Source organism: Durio zibethinus, chromosome 17 (assembly GCF_047325235.1).
Source record: "Durio zibethinus cultivar Kanyao isolate XHJ-2024 chromosome 17, ASM4732523v1, whole genome shotgun sequence".
In the NCBI taxonomy this organism is placed as follows: Eukaryota; Viridiplantae; Streptophyta; class Magnoliopsida; order Malvales; family Malvaceae; genus Durio; species Durio zibethinus.
The window spans coordinates 4,417,736-4,431,814 of NC_143178.1; the positions used below are offsets into that span (position 1 = coordinate 4,417,736).

Here is a 14,079-nt window from a genome sequence, read left to right on the forward strand (position 1 = left end):
TATGTTGTTTTGTCAACATTCGGATATTTAAGAAGTGCATTGAGATTGAGCTACAACTTTGTAATGTTGATGGTTGTCGAAAGTTGTATGAGAAGTATCAAGAGTGGGCACCTGAGAATTGTTATGCTCGTAGTAAGTATACTGAGTTAGAAAGATTGTTATCTGAAATAGAGCGGGTAAGAGCTATTTTTGAACTTGCCATTACGCAACCAGCTTTGGATGTGCCAGAGTTGTTGTGGAAGTTATTTACCCCACGAACAACTGTTTTATGCTGTTTATCTTTGTGGTTATACTTATGTGCATTTTTATAGTCAAAGCAGAACCCTTTACGACAAGTACTGGGTGGGATAGTGAATTACTAAATTATTTTTTCTGTAAGTCACGCTTGATAATTTTGTCTTATTGCTTCATCTCATGATTAATGTTTTCCCAGTGACATGACTCATGATTTTCTTCATGGAGCTTCTCTTCAAAAACAGTTGCATGCTTGCTAGGAGTTATAGACATGATACAAAAATTTGGACCGCAATAGGGTCTTTTAAGAGTGATTCCTCCGTTTTACCTTGTTTTTTCTTTCTTGACTGGTAGTTGTTGATTTTTTAAGAATATCATTTATAGTGATATTATAGCAAATGGTGATAATGCTTCATCATTGCTTCTCTTTCTTTGATGACAGGAATACATAGCTGTGTAATTCTTTTGTGTTACAGGACAAGCAGTTTATCATGTGAAATGAGTTAGCATTGTTCATGAAATTCCCTTGTATGGTCAGTACATTCTTGTTACAATCTGCTATATTGTTATTCGATTTGTCCGCAAATAAAGTCTGATATCTTTAGTCTGGACCAGGAGTCTCGAATTGTAATTCAAGAAAAAAAGAACTAATTTGCATGTGATGCTAATAATAATTCAAGAGAAAACCAAGTTTATGTCAGAATCGACGATGTTATTTCCACTGTTAGAATGGTGGAATAATGTCTATATCCAAATTCATGTGTGCTGAACTATATTATAATTTGGCATAGTTTGGATTCATTCACGCTAGCCTGCCTTGACGTGTTTACTTGCAATTCCCATGCCATCAAATCCCTCCCCTTGCCCTCACTCTTTCTATTCTCAGTTAAAGCATTAAGATATTTTTCCCTGAAAAGCTATATATTAAAGCTGGTTTGCCCGAGAGGTTAAGGGGGAAGACTTAAGATCTTCTGTACGTAAGTACGCATGGGTTCGAACCCCATAGCCAGCATAAATTTCATTTTAAATAATTTTTTATTCATTTTTTTAATTTGTGGATAAACAGGCGATGAGCGATGAGCCAATGGAATTGATACAACTTTGATTAAGTCTCCTATGGCCGAGTTTTGTATTTTTTAATTGTCTCCATATTGTAATTGCATGGTCATCGAAAAACATTTGCACTGGGCTGGGCGGGGTGGCAAAAACCTTTAGCAAATGCCCCAGTCAAAGTCTAATATGGGAAACACTGCACTAGACTCTCCATTTCAACACTCGAGTTCAAGTCAAACTGTCAAATTATTTGGTACCTATTAGTTTCTATTTACCCTTTTCAGCTTTTTTAGTTTGACTTTATGACAAGTTTTAATATGGAAAATAGTTTGGTTTTAGGCCTACAGGCAGAGCACATTATCATCTGGAAATGGGAACACAACTTTTGGAAACGTCATTGAAGTTTAGGCTCCACCAAATGGCATTACTCTTACTTTCAGTTACTGATGAATTTTACTTCAATTTTCTTTTTTCCAAACAGGTTTTTTTCCTTTTAGACCACGTGGGAAAATATTAAAAAAAAAAATGTTGTGATCTGTCTGTCATCAGCAATCGTCGGAACAAAGATGCAAGTTAGGACAAGACAAAAGACAAAGCGCGGGACATCATCCACGTGCCATCACGCGGAACTTTTAGCCACATTTTTAATAGATGAAATTATCGCGTTTTTTCGCAAACCGATAAAATGAGATTTGCCACCTGGCTAATTCACTGATTTTGATCGTAAGTGCAACCGAAATCAAAGGGCAATTGTAATCAAAAGACGAACCGCCAAAATTAAAAAAAAAAAGGTTAATTTTATAATTGCCCTTTTTTATTAGTATTTTTCTTTTTCCCTGAAAGTGTCTCCTCATTTGCAATTATTTTATCGCTTCTCATTGCATCTTGATCGGCAAAGAGAATATTCGCCTTCAATTTCAAGGTAAGATTTGTTTTCGATGTAATTTTTCCTTCGTTTTTGATTGTCGGCGAAAATGGAATAGAAAACGAAGAAAATTTATTCAATATAATAATTTCCTATTTTCATTGGAAAAAAATAAATACCTCCATGTAAATTAGGTTTTCTAATTTCACTTAAATTTTCATCTATTTTTTATTTTCAATTAAATTTAATTTCTGTAATCTATTGATGCTTGGATTGAATTCCGAACTGGGATTCTATAAAATTTTATGTACTTTTCACTTAATCAACGTGTTAACGATTCGGTGCTGTAATCCCATAATTTAATTTAAAAATTGTGATTAAGAACCTTTAACCCCAATATTTAATTTGTATAATTTTTTTTAAAGAGGAAGTAGGAAAAGGTGTTTGAATTTTGAGGTCAGAGGCGTAAAGATATGGGTGGCTGAGGGGGGTGTTGTTGTCTTTGAAGATGATTTCTCAAACCTTACGCACCATTACTCATCACTCATCACCTAATCTTTGGAAATCTGGATTTATTACTGGACCACCGTGTTTTTGGTGGGCCTAATTGTCAAAATCATGTATAGTTATGTAGTTTTAGAATACTCCATTGTTAGAATACATGTTAGATTGGATCCCTCAGCTGAAGGAAGATTCCTTAGGGAGACACAGGATTTTTCCTTTTTTCTCCTTTTGTTAGCTGGGTTTGTTGCCAAGGGGTATTACTGTTGAAGACTCTGATTCAGGATATAGTGTCCAAAATGGGTGGTTTTTGCATCTCCTTTTAAGATTTTGGACTAGGTAGTACTGTTATTATTCATTAATGAATTCTTAATGGAGATAGGTCAAGAATGTACATTCAAGATTTTGACAGGCATGCCTCATTACAGGTTTTTCCAAACCAAAAATTTTTGCAGGACTTTGAATTTTGAATTTTGAGCAGTTTGGTTTGGATAAATGTTCGACGTAACAATTCTCGTGGACACTGTATGATGTGTGGATGTTACAACGGTCTTGTTTTTTCTTCTCTCTGCAGATGAAGTAATTTACTTCTATTGCTACTTTGCCTTTAGTTTAAGAGTTTTTTATGTTAGTCAAGAGGGAGAAACAAATGGTAAACCATCTAAAATGTGGTGACTGCCCAAACTGTTTTCAGGGATATGCTTAAGTTTAAGACTTTACTATGTTTGAATGTCGCAACTCGAAATAATTTATTAATGTTATGTCACCTTATTTTCAGAGATTTAGTTTGATGTGATTGAGGTGGAGATTGCCTTTTTTTTTGGCTTGAGGATTCATTCATTAAATTGGCTACAAAGTTTCATACTGGATAAGAATCTATAAAGCCTGACAAATACCTTTTTGGGTTATCCTGATACTCAAAAGTTCAAAACGACGGAGCAAGTGGAAGTGGCTAAAACAGGTTTGTAAAAGCTAATGAAATCCAAAAGAAAGCACTTTATTTTGCTGTAAAAATCAAATTTGCAACCTTGCTGATATCTCGCCTGGCTACCCTCCTTTTATCATCCTTTGATATTATTGGAGAATCAAAGATGGCAATGACTGCCATTACAAAAACTTTTTCTCCCTAATTTACTAAGTGTATCTAAAGTTTCTGCTATCAATTGGATGGCAACTTCTAACGTATGATCTCAGTCAGTTTTATTTGTGGCCTATAGGCTTCTCATTTAGAAAGTACAGTTCCCCCTAAATTTCATATGGTTTTGGTTTTTTAGTAAACCTTAATGGATGCATGTCTACATTTTTATATTCCTTTTATATGTCTTTTTAGCTAAGATAAGACAATAGTCAACGATAAGAATTTTGCAAGAAAAAAAATCCCCTATTGTCCTCCTCTAGTAGGTGTATACTGTATGGATTAATGGACCGTGGTTGAAATTCACTGCCATTCACCAAGTGTGTGATTATTTTGATAGTGACTAGTGAGTTGCAAAGGTTGTCTTTATGTTTATGTTTCAGCAAAAGAAACATTCCAGGATCAGTCTAAAACCTTACTTTGCGCTATAGAGAAAAGTTAACAGTGCCTTGTAATATTATCCTATTTTATAGTTTACGACTGTCAGCTTATGAATAATTCTTTGATTATCTCAGGTAGCTCTTATTGTTTAATGTTGATTGCTTTGTCTACTCTCCTAATTTGTGTTTGTTCTTGTGCTTTAAGGTCTCAAATGCTTTTTACTAAGATAATATGAGAGGTTTAACATTTTCTTCTATAGTCACTTCAATTGATGGATGATGTATCAGATTCAGAAATTCCCTTTTTTTTTGCAGATGTTGAAAAGAAAGTGGAAAGAATCTTGAAGCTCATCAAGAGGAGAAACGAAGTGAAAAAGGAGCCAGAACTTGTTGCACTTGTTGAGGACTTTCACAAACACTACCAGTCACTCTGTGCCCAGTATGATCATCTTAAACAAAAGTCAGGTGAGAAAACTCTTGATGGAAAAGGAAATGAAAGTTCTTATCATGCCTTTGGCTCGGATTCAGAATATTATTCCTCCGTGGATATAAAAATCAACACTGCATTTAATAACAATAGAAGTTCCCATAGAAGGATCACGGGCAACATGGAGGAGGAACTTAAAAGGGCATACGCTGAAGTTGCTGACCTGAAGCATCAATTGGCCTCTAAGACAGAAGAGAAGGAAGCTTTAGCTTCAGACCATCTAGCCGCTTTAAGTAAAATACAAGAAATAGAAACCATTAAGAGAGATGTGAGAAAAGAAGTGAATGAGACAGAAAATAGACTTTTTGCTCTTGGAAAGGTGCATAAGGAACGAGTAACGGAGCTAGAGGAGCAGTTAACAGGCTTGAAAACTGAGCTGGAATCTCTGCACCGCCAGAAAAGAGTTATTGAAGCTCAGCTTAATGGTAAGACAGCTGAAACTAAACGGCAAGGAGAGACAGATAAGTCTCTGCATATGCAGATTTCGAAGGAAGGAGATGAGGTTACTAAACTCATTCTGCAAATCAAGGACAACGAGAACAATTTAACATCTGAAATTGATGATTCAATGGCACTGGCTAATAATCTGAAAAAGGAGGTGGACTATTTATGTTCCCAAAAATGTGAAGCTGAAGGAATTATAGCATGCAAAACTAATGAGTCATTTGATCAGGCAAATATAATGAAGCAGGAATTGGATTCTATACGCAGCCAGAAAATGGAATCAGAAATTCTTCTCGAGAGGAAATACAAAGAAATCTCTCAGTATCTGATTCAAGTGAAAACCCTGAGAGAGGAATTAGCAAGAAAGAATACCGTTGAGCAGATAATGGTAGAAGAAAAAAAATGCTTACAGGTGCAGTTGATGGACTCGGAATCAGAGGTGGATGTTCTACGCAAGCAGCAAAAAAATTCAGAAGATGAAGAGAGGAGTAATATTTGTAAAATCAATCAATTGAGAGAGGAAAAGGGTCGCCTGAATGCTAGAATTCTAGAATTGGAAGCAATATTGTGTGAGAGAGGCCTTGAGATTTCTGCTTTTGAGGAGGACAGAAAAAGTAAAAGGATTAAAGAAACTTCTCAGATTATGACCTTGAATGCAGAGGTTGAACTTCTGCAACAGAAGTTGGATTCCATGAAGATGGAGAAAAGCAAGTTGGAGTTGCAGATTGCGGATCAGCAGAGAATCACGAAAGAAAGAGAAGAAAGCACCAACAAATCTATGGAGTCTAAATCTAAGCTGATCAGACGAGTGTTGTCAGGATCCAATTTAAATTACCATGCCCTAGAAAGAAAGATGGAGGATTTAGCACAAGAGTTCCAAAAGAAAGCTGAAGATAACATCCGTCTTTTGTATCAGAGGATCACAGTTGCTGAAAAAATACATGATGAAAACAAGGAAATTCACAAGAAAATAAAAGAAAAGCTAGAGCAAGAAAATGAAGCACTCGAACAAAAGCTTGCCACTTATGAAGCTGAGTTCAGGAAGTTGTGGGGTACAACGGAGCCAGGCAAAACAGCAGCGAGCGGATTGAATTCAGTGATTAATAAGTTAGAAGACGATGGAAATTCCCTGACCCACATTTCAAAAGTCGCAGCTGAGCTTGTTTCTACAATTGACTGCGACACAGGCAGGGAAAATGGAATAAAACAGCTGAATAGTAATGTGGATTTAGTGGTAGCAGAAATGGAAAAGGAAAACGAGTTGTTGGGGGAGAAAGTTTTGAATTTGGAAGCTAAATTGAGGGAGGAAGGAGAAGAAAAGTTGAACCTGTCGAAAGCTGTGAGTGAGCTTGAGAATAGAGTGGGAGAATTGGAAAATATGAAGAAAGAAAAGGATGAGACATTGTTGGGTCGTGAAGAAGAGAAGAGGGAAGCCATAAGGCAGCTCTGCCTCTTGATTGACTACCATCGCAGCCGCTGTGACTACCTCAAGGAATTGATCTCCAAGTTGACTGATTGAAGCAAGAAAAAGACATGAACTTGCCTATAGTCAGCTATTTCCCCATTGCACTTTCTTTTCTTGTGCACATTGATCCAAATCTTAATATTCAATCATTTTAGAGAAAGGTAACACTGTCCGAACTGTTACTAGTATTACATTTTTTTGTTGACATAAATCTCAAAATTTTCATTAATTTTTGTTAAAAAAAAAATTTATGTTCATAACATTAATAAAATTGATGTTTTTATTGTAGGTTTCAGTTCTCAGTTCACTTGATTATTAATTTTTTATTTAATTATTCATTTTTTCAGCTTTTTTTTTTGTGTGTATGTGTGATATAATAGTCGAAGAGATTTGATAATTTAAAATACGATACGATATAAATATAAGACATGAAAGTGATATAATTAAAAATTTTAACAAAAATTATATTTAAGTTTAATAAAGTTAAAAAAAAATATTTTATTATTTCATATTAATATGATGATAAATAATTTTTGTATAAAATATAATAAAATATATAAATTTTAATATTTTATATAATACAAATATATAAATATCTCGAAAGCTTGAAGTTTAGGGAAGTTTCTAAAGAAATCATATCCCTGCAGTTCTTACAGCGCCTGCCAGCGAAATTCGAACATCAAAAGCGCGGGAAAACAATATGAGTGGGCCAATGGATATTTTGTTTCTTCCACGACCAAAAGAAATCAAATCATCTCGCGTTTTTCTTCTGACGATAAATGGGGAAGAGGGGCATAACTGCAATAAATAACGAAGCGCAAGGGTAGTTAATATTGAAGAAAGCTACGAGGAGTCCATCTGAAGAAAATTTAAAAGCCTACAAAATGCTTGGGGAAGTGCTCTAAATCCAAACAAAATCATTTTCTCCGTTTATTCTTTTTCTTTTATAATTTCTGGTCATTTCATTTCTCAAAAGAAGTTCAAAACGCACACTAACGCTCACAGTCTCCCTCTCTCTCTCTAAGTTTTTTTTTTTTGCTCTGTTTTTAAGATTCTTCTTCTTAATCAAGCTTTTGACTCTGATTCGGAGGTAATCTTTGATTATCAACTGATTAATCATCATTTAGTTTCTTCTTCTTTTGATTACTTAAACTTCAGTTTCAAGACCTTTGATCTTTAACCGAATCACCTTCAGTAGCTTCAGTTTTGATAGTTGGATTTTATCTAGTTAAGTTCTCTCTTTTTTTTTTTTTTCATGTTCTTTTTCATGATTTTGTAAAATAATTTGAACTTTGCTTTACTCGTTTTCTTAAACATAGATCTTTTTTTTTTCTCTTGAATGTTTGATTTTATATGGATTTACAAAAATCCAGATGGTTTTAATTTTTTATAAATAAAAATCAAAGCGAACTTCAGAGTTGAAAATGATTTAAGATGAAAATGTTATTACGATCATGATTTTGAGTTCAAGTCAATGATTTTCTTCTTCTTTTAATTCTTTTTAAAAGTTTTCCAAATTTTATTCGTTTTGAACTTATTGTTTAGATTCGATTATTTATCTTAAATTGAATGTTTTACTCTTTTAATTAGAATAATAAAAATCTATTTGTTTCTGCAGAAATCAAAGCTTCCAATGCAAGACTGAGAAAGGAAAGTGAAGAGAAAGTCTCAGGTGAATAATACCAAATTACTACTACAGCAACTGTTGTGTACTGTTTATTTACTTATTTACTTTTTTTTTTAACAAAAGAATTCATGGTAAAACGGCTCCTGGTGTTAGGATTAGAATTTGAATTACAGACAGGAGGAGGTTTTTTATAACGTCCAGTTTCTTTTTTTTTTTTAATAGCGTTTCTTTTTCATATGCAATGAAAAGTTGAGTAATTGAGTGATAATTGATTAGGCCTTGCCTTACGTTATATGAACAGAAAAAAAAAAGAACAAAAAGAAGTAAAGAACAGCTCACCTTTTTCCAAATAATAGGTATCTTTTATCGTCCCAGATAAGCTTCTCCATTTCTGGGTGGGTGATTTTATTTCCCAGTGCATGTGACGAGGAGGTGGCGCCAGGCTAGAATCATATCTGCCACTGTACTGATGTGTGCTTCTTAAACACTCCTTAAGCCTATTTAGCTGAAAAACCATTGTTGAAAAAAATTGTTGCTTTTTGATTGTCAGTTTGAGCTGGATTGACTGAAAGATGGGTTTGGATTTGATTTTTTTTTTAATTAGAAAGTAGTAGTACATATTTTGCCAAAACTAAGATTTTCCGTTGGTGTAGTTGGTTAGTGGTAAGGGCCAATAGATTTTGAACATTTGGGAGTGGGTTTGGGGCCATTGTATCTTTACATTTAGCGGTTAATCGGCTTAGGCTTTATTGGAGAGATTCATCAATCAGACAGAGCATTTATTGAAACTTAATGCTCAAGGGTGAAAAAAGAGGAAATGTTAGGTATTGAACAATTGACATCATAGGATATAAAATAAACATATCTGTCGATTCTTGTTACTTTCTGGATTGTTTAGAATTCAGTTGGAATTTATATGATGAACAGTTGAGTTGGATTGGTGCAATACTTTGGGATTTAGTAATTTATCCTGTGTCAAACGGGTACAAGGTATGAGCATGCTTTATAAATTCCTAGTCCTGATATAAATCTTGGGAAGAACTGTTTCTTAAGGACGATGCCCCGTATAGAACAACATGATGGATTTATCCAGCGACCACTTTCATTTTCATTTTAAAACAAATTGGTAATATCTAAAAGCGGTCCACCACATTGGTGGTTAAGTAAGTCTTTTCCACATATTTCTCATATTCATTAGGAGTTTGTAGCATTTTGAGTGTTTTCTCCAGCAGTAAAGATGGGCCTCCATCCAAACAATACCATTGTTAATGAGACAATTTGCTTCTGAAAAGGCCATCAGTTTGTCAGTTGTTATAATACCAGAAGTCTTTAGTTAAACTATTTTAATTAAGTTTTTTTTTTTTTTTTTTTAATGAATATTCAGTAGTTTAGGGTCCTCATGATATTATATGTTACAACTTTTGCAATCAATCTCTCATATTAGGAGTATGTTGTATAGTTTCTGGTTGACATGGTTTGGAACTAATTACAAGGTATCCTTAGTTCTGCTTTTCAGATTTTATGCTGGAGATGGAGATTGCTTTTTCTTCATGCTCATGTGCAGAGTAAAACTAGTCGGTAATCTGACTAAGAGATGACCAAGCATCGTTTTAGGGAGTCTATCAAGTCCTTCTTTGGTGATCATGTTGATCCAGAAAAAGATGAACAGCTTAAAGGAAATAAAATAGGTATTTTTTGCTGATTCTTTTGGGTGCAATTCTCTATTTTTGTGATAACTTTGACTCATGGATGTTCTGAAATGCGACAATCAGCATAACATGATTTTCCACTTATGATTTGCTTCATTTTGTTTTAACCTCAAAGCCTAAATTCTCTTCACTGCAGAAATTGATGACAATGTGACAAAAATGTTGAAGCTCATCAAGGATGAGGAAGTTGAAGAAAGTGATGGGATCTCAATAGCTAATCCCAACAAGGAACCACTTGTCCAGTTAATTGAGGATTTTCACAAACACTATCAAAATCTCTATGCACAATATGATCATCTCACGGGGGAGCTGAGGAAAAAAGTTCATGGCAAACAAGAAAAAGATGCTTCTTCTTCGTCAAGTTCAGATTCAGACTCTGATTATTCTTCAAAAGATGGAGGCAGTAAAAATCGACAACTGGAAAGTGAATTTCAGAAAAAAGCAGAAGGCATTAAACAAGAACTTGAAGCAGCAAATCTGGAAGTTGCTAACCTTAAGAGGAAGCTGACAGCTACAAGTGAAGAAAAGGATGTTTTAAATTCTGAGTATCTAGCTTCTTTAAGTAAGGTGCAAGAAGCGGATGAAATCATCAGAAATCTGAAGCTTGAATCTGAAAGATCAAAGAGTGAAAAATCAGAACTCGCTGTTCAGAATGAAGAGCTGAGGCATAAACTGGACATTGCTTGTAAGATAGAAGCTGAGGTGAATCAGAGATTGGAAGATCTGAATAGGGAAAACAATAACTTAATTCTAGAGAAAGAGACTGCTGTTAAAAGAATTGAAGATGGCGAGAAGTTTACAGAAGATCTCAGAAGAGAAGTTGATTGGATGAAAGAGGAAAATATAACTCTAAAGCAAGAGCTTGAAAGGTTTAGGGAGGAAGTTTCCAGCATGCAGCAACAGCTGGAATCTGCAGAACAGCAAGTTTCAGAATTGAGCCACAGTCTTAATGCTACTGGGGAGGAGAATAAATCCCTGACGTCGAAAATTTCTGAGGTTTCAAATGAGATTCAGCAGGCACAGTGCATAATACAACAACTCATGGCTGAAATGAGTCGGGCAAAGGAGGAACTGGGTGAGAAAGAAAGGGAACTTTTAACACTCACAGAGTTGCATGAGGTGCGTTGGAATCAATCATCTGCTCAGATAAAAGAATTAGAGGCACAAGTAACAAGCTTGGAACTCGAGTTGGAATTATTGAGAGCAACAAACAGAGATATGGAGGTACAAATGGAGAACAAAGCAAGTGAAGCAAAACAGCTGGGAGAGCAAAATATAGGACTGCAATCCCAAATTTCAGAACTTGAGATGATGTCTAAAAAGAAAGAAGAAGAACTTTTGACTCTCACAAAGAAATTTGAGGATAATGAGAAAGAATCTTTGTCTAGAGTGGAGAACTTGACAGTGCAGATCAACAATCTGCTAGTGAACGAGGAGTTCCTACGCACCCAGAAAGCTCAGTTGGAAGAATATATAGTATTTAGAAGTGATGAAGTATTAACTCAAGTCAAGAGCTTAATGGATCAGATAAATACATTGCAGCAGGAGCTGGAGGCCCTGCATAGCCAGAAAGCAGAACTGGAAGTGCAGCTTGACAGGAAAACTCAAGCTATTTCAGATTATGTTATTGAGATAGAAAAGGCAAAAGAAGAGGCAGTAAGCAAGACTGAGGATCACCAGAGAGTTCTGCAGGATAAAGAAGGTTTGCTGGCACAAACGAAGGATCTAGAATTTGAAGTCAACTCTCTAAAGAATCAGAAAGGTGAATTGGAAGGGGAGTTAAGAACCAAAATCAAAGAGAACAATCAGTTGAGAGAGGAAAAGGTGGGGTTACAGGGTCAAATCTTTGAATCAGAGAAAACATTAGCAGAAAGAGAGCTTGAGTTCACTGCTCTCCAGGAAAAACATGCAAGCGCAGAGAATGAAACTTCTTCCCAATTAACAGCCCTATTGGTGCAGGTCAACAATTTTCTGCAGGAGTTGGATTCCCTACAGACCCAGAGAGATGAACTGGAGTTGCAGCTCGAGAAAGAGAAACAAGAATCGTCAGAAAGATTGACTGAAATGGAGAACCAGAAATCTAAGCTAGAAACTCAAATTAACAATCACCAGAAAATGCTAGAAGAACAGAGGCAGGCATATAAGAAGTTGGCTGAAGAATACAAACAGTTTGAGGGCTTATACCAAGAGTGCAAGGCAAATCTTGAAGTCGCAGAAAGGAAGATGGAAGAAATGTCAGAAGAATTCCATAGAAACATTGAATCTAAAAGTCAGATGGCAGCTGATCTGAAGCAAATGGTTGAGGACCTTCAAAAAGATTTGGAAGCCAAGGGAGATGAGAAAAATGATTTCATAAACCAGATTACAGATCATCAGAGAATGCTAAAAGAACAAGAAGATGCGTTTAACAAGCTAAGCGACGAGTACAAACAACTTGAAACTTCATTTCAGGACTGCAAGGCAATTATTGAAGTCACAGAAAGGAAGATGCAAGAAATGGCAGGAGAGCACAATAAGAAAGTTCAATCTAAAGATCAAATAGTAGCTGATTTGGAGCAAATTGTCGAAGACTTGAAAAGAGATTTAGAAATGAAAGGAGATGAGCTCAGTACTTTGGTCGAGAACGTCCACACCATTGAAGTCAAGCTCCGCTTGTCAAACCAAAAACTTCGAGTCACGGAACAGTTGCTAACTGAGAACGAAGACAGCTTCAGAAAAGCAGAAGCAAAGTTCCTGGAAGAACAAAGAATGCTTGAAGAAAGTATCGCGACATTGTCTGCAACAGTTGCTGCAAACAATGAAGCCCATTGCAGGATGATCAATGCTATCTCAGAGAATGTGAATTGTACCTTGACCGGATTTGAAGCTGTCATCCAGAAATTTGAGGAGGGCTATAGAAACTACGAGCACTGTGTTGAGGAAACATCGAAAGAGCTAAGGATTGGGAAAAATTGGGTTGAAGAGGCAAAGAGTGAAAAGAAGCGGCTGGTGAATGAAGTGAGTAATTTGATTGAGCAACTAAAAGATCAGAAAGAACAAGAATCTATGTTGCGAGAGAGAGTTGAGAAGCTACAGATTAAGGCAAACAAGGAACAAGGTGAGAAGGAGAATCTGCTGAAAGCCGTGAAGCATCTGGAAAAGAAGGTGGAACTCTTGGAGTCAGTAATGAAAGACAAGGATCAAGGTATACTGGGTTTAGGAGAGGAGAAGAGGGAGGCAATTAGGCAGCTGTGCGTGTGGATTGATTATCACCGCTGCCGCTGCGATGATCTGAAGGAAATACTCTCGAAAACTGTGATAGTCCAGATGTCACGAGTCGAGACTTAAGCTCCGAACCCGCGCGGCTCCGGGACCCGGGCATTCACCCTTCCGGCGTCCCAGATCAGCCTTCCGCCACGGTTCACACCCTTGTGAGGTATTGTCCGCTCTGGCTCCCCTGGCCTCACGGTTTTGTCCTACAAAAGGTGCCTCACAAGGCGGAGATGGTGTGAACCCTTTTATACCCCAGTGATCTTCCTATTATGTTCGATGTGGGATTCAGGACTCCCCCTTGGGTCCGTGACATTCTCCCGCACCCAACCTCGTGACGCCCTCGTCACGGAGGCCGGCCACCCTGCCTACCTCCCTCGAGGCGCTCGGCGTGGATCGAACGGTTTAGGGCTGGCTCTGATACCACTTGTCACGAGTCGAGACTTAAGCTCCGAACCCGCGCGGCTCCGGGACCCGGGCATTCACCCTTCCGGCGTCCCAGATCAGCCTTCCGCCACGGTTCACACCCTTGTGAGGTATTGTCCGCTCTGGCCCCCCTGGCCTCACGGTTTTGTCCTACAAAAGGCGCCTCACAAGGCGGAGATGGTGTGAACCCTTTTATACCCCAGTGACCTTCCTATTATGTTCGATGTGGGATTCAGGACTCCCCTTTGGGTCCGTGACATTGAGGGCAACCTAGTTGAAGTCCCTGGTATTTTTCATTCCCTTATGTTAATTCTGGTTTTACATTTACGGATAATTTGACATTGTTTCATTTTTTATTTTCACTCAACAAAGTTGGCCTGTTTATATAAAAACATTCTCAGGTGATGTTTAGTTAGCACGTCTCATAAAACCCTTGGTTTTTCCATCGATTTCAACAACGTAAACACTTTTTTTTCCGTAAAAGCGCGTAAAATTGGGTTCTTA

The 14,079-nt window shown here is 36.7% G+C and overlaps 2 protein-coding genes and 1 non-coding gene across 6 annotated transcripts; all 3 read left to right on the plus strand.

Moving 5' to 3' along the window:
- Positions 1 to 1,163: 1,163 nt before the first annotated feature.
- TRNAL-UAA (transfer RNA leucine (anticodon UAA)) lies at positions 1,164 to 1,246 on the plus strand. The gene has a single exon. It is a non-coding gene; the product is annotated as a tRNA-Leu (tRNA).
- A 759-nt stretch (positions 1,247 to 2,005) lies between these two features.
- Positions 2,006 to 6,724, plus strand: LOC111318756 (uncharacterized). 3 transcript variants are annotated; one of them, XM_089746173.1, is made up of 4 exons: positions 2,031 to 2,209; positions 3,109 to 3,232; positions 3,432 to 3,614; positions 4,484 to 6,724. In XM_089746173.1, exon 4 carries the CDS (start codon positions 4,777 to 4,779, stop codon positions 6,616 to 6,618), a length of 1,842 nt encoding a protein of 613 aa, XP_089602299.1. In that variant the 5' UTR covers positions 2,031 to 2,209; positions 3,109 to 3,232; positions 3,432 to 3,614; positions 4,484 to 4,776; the 3' UTR covers positions 6,619 to 6,724. The 3 variants fall into 3 exon arrangements, with proteins under 3 accessions (XP_089602300.1, XP_089602301.1, XP_089602299.1); XM_089746175.1 differs by lacking the exon at positions 3,109 to 3,232 and having other exon boundaries at positions 2,030 to 2,209; XM_089746174.1 differs by lacking the exons at positions 3,109 to 3,232; positions 3,432 to 3,614 and having other exon boundaries at positions 2,006 to 2,209.
- A 3,024-nt stretch (positions 6,725 to 9,748) lies between these two features.
- On the plus strand, positions 9,749 to 13,992 carry LOC111278722 (uncharacterized). 2 transcript variants are annotated; one of them, XM_089746172.1, is made up of 3 exons: positions 9,749 to 9,879; positions 10,037 to 13,208; positions 13,840 to 13,992. In XM_089746172.1, the coding sequence occupies exons 1-3, from the start codon at positions 9,786 to 9,788 to the stop codon at positions 13,847 to 13,849; spliced, it is 3,276 nt and encodes a 1,091-aa protein (XP_089602298.1). In that variant the 5' UTR covers positions 9,749 to 9,785; the 3' UTR covers positions 13,850 to 13,992. The 2 variants fall into 2 exon arrangements, with proteins under 2 accessions (XP_089602298.1, XP_022721111.2); XM_022865376.2 differs by having other exon boundaries at positions 10,037 to 13,910.
- The last annotated feature ends 87 nt before the right edge of the window (positions 13,993 to 14,079 follow it).

What these genes read in the sequence shown, in the direction of transcription:
- LOC111278722 (XM_022865376.2), top strand. Translation starts at nt 9,786, where the DNA reads ATGACCAAGCATCGTTTTAGGGAGTCTATCAAGTCCTTCTTTGGTGAT. An exon ending in GCTTAAAGGAAATAAAATAG is followed by an intron (nt 9,880 to 10,036) that starts GTATTTTTTGCT and finishes TCTTCACTGCAG; the next exon opens with AAATTGATGACAATGTGACA.
- LOC111318756 (XM_089746174.1), top strand. Translation starts at nt 4,777, where the DNA reads ATGGAGGAGGAACTTAAAAGGGCATACGCTGAAGTTGCTGACCTGAAG.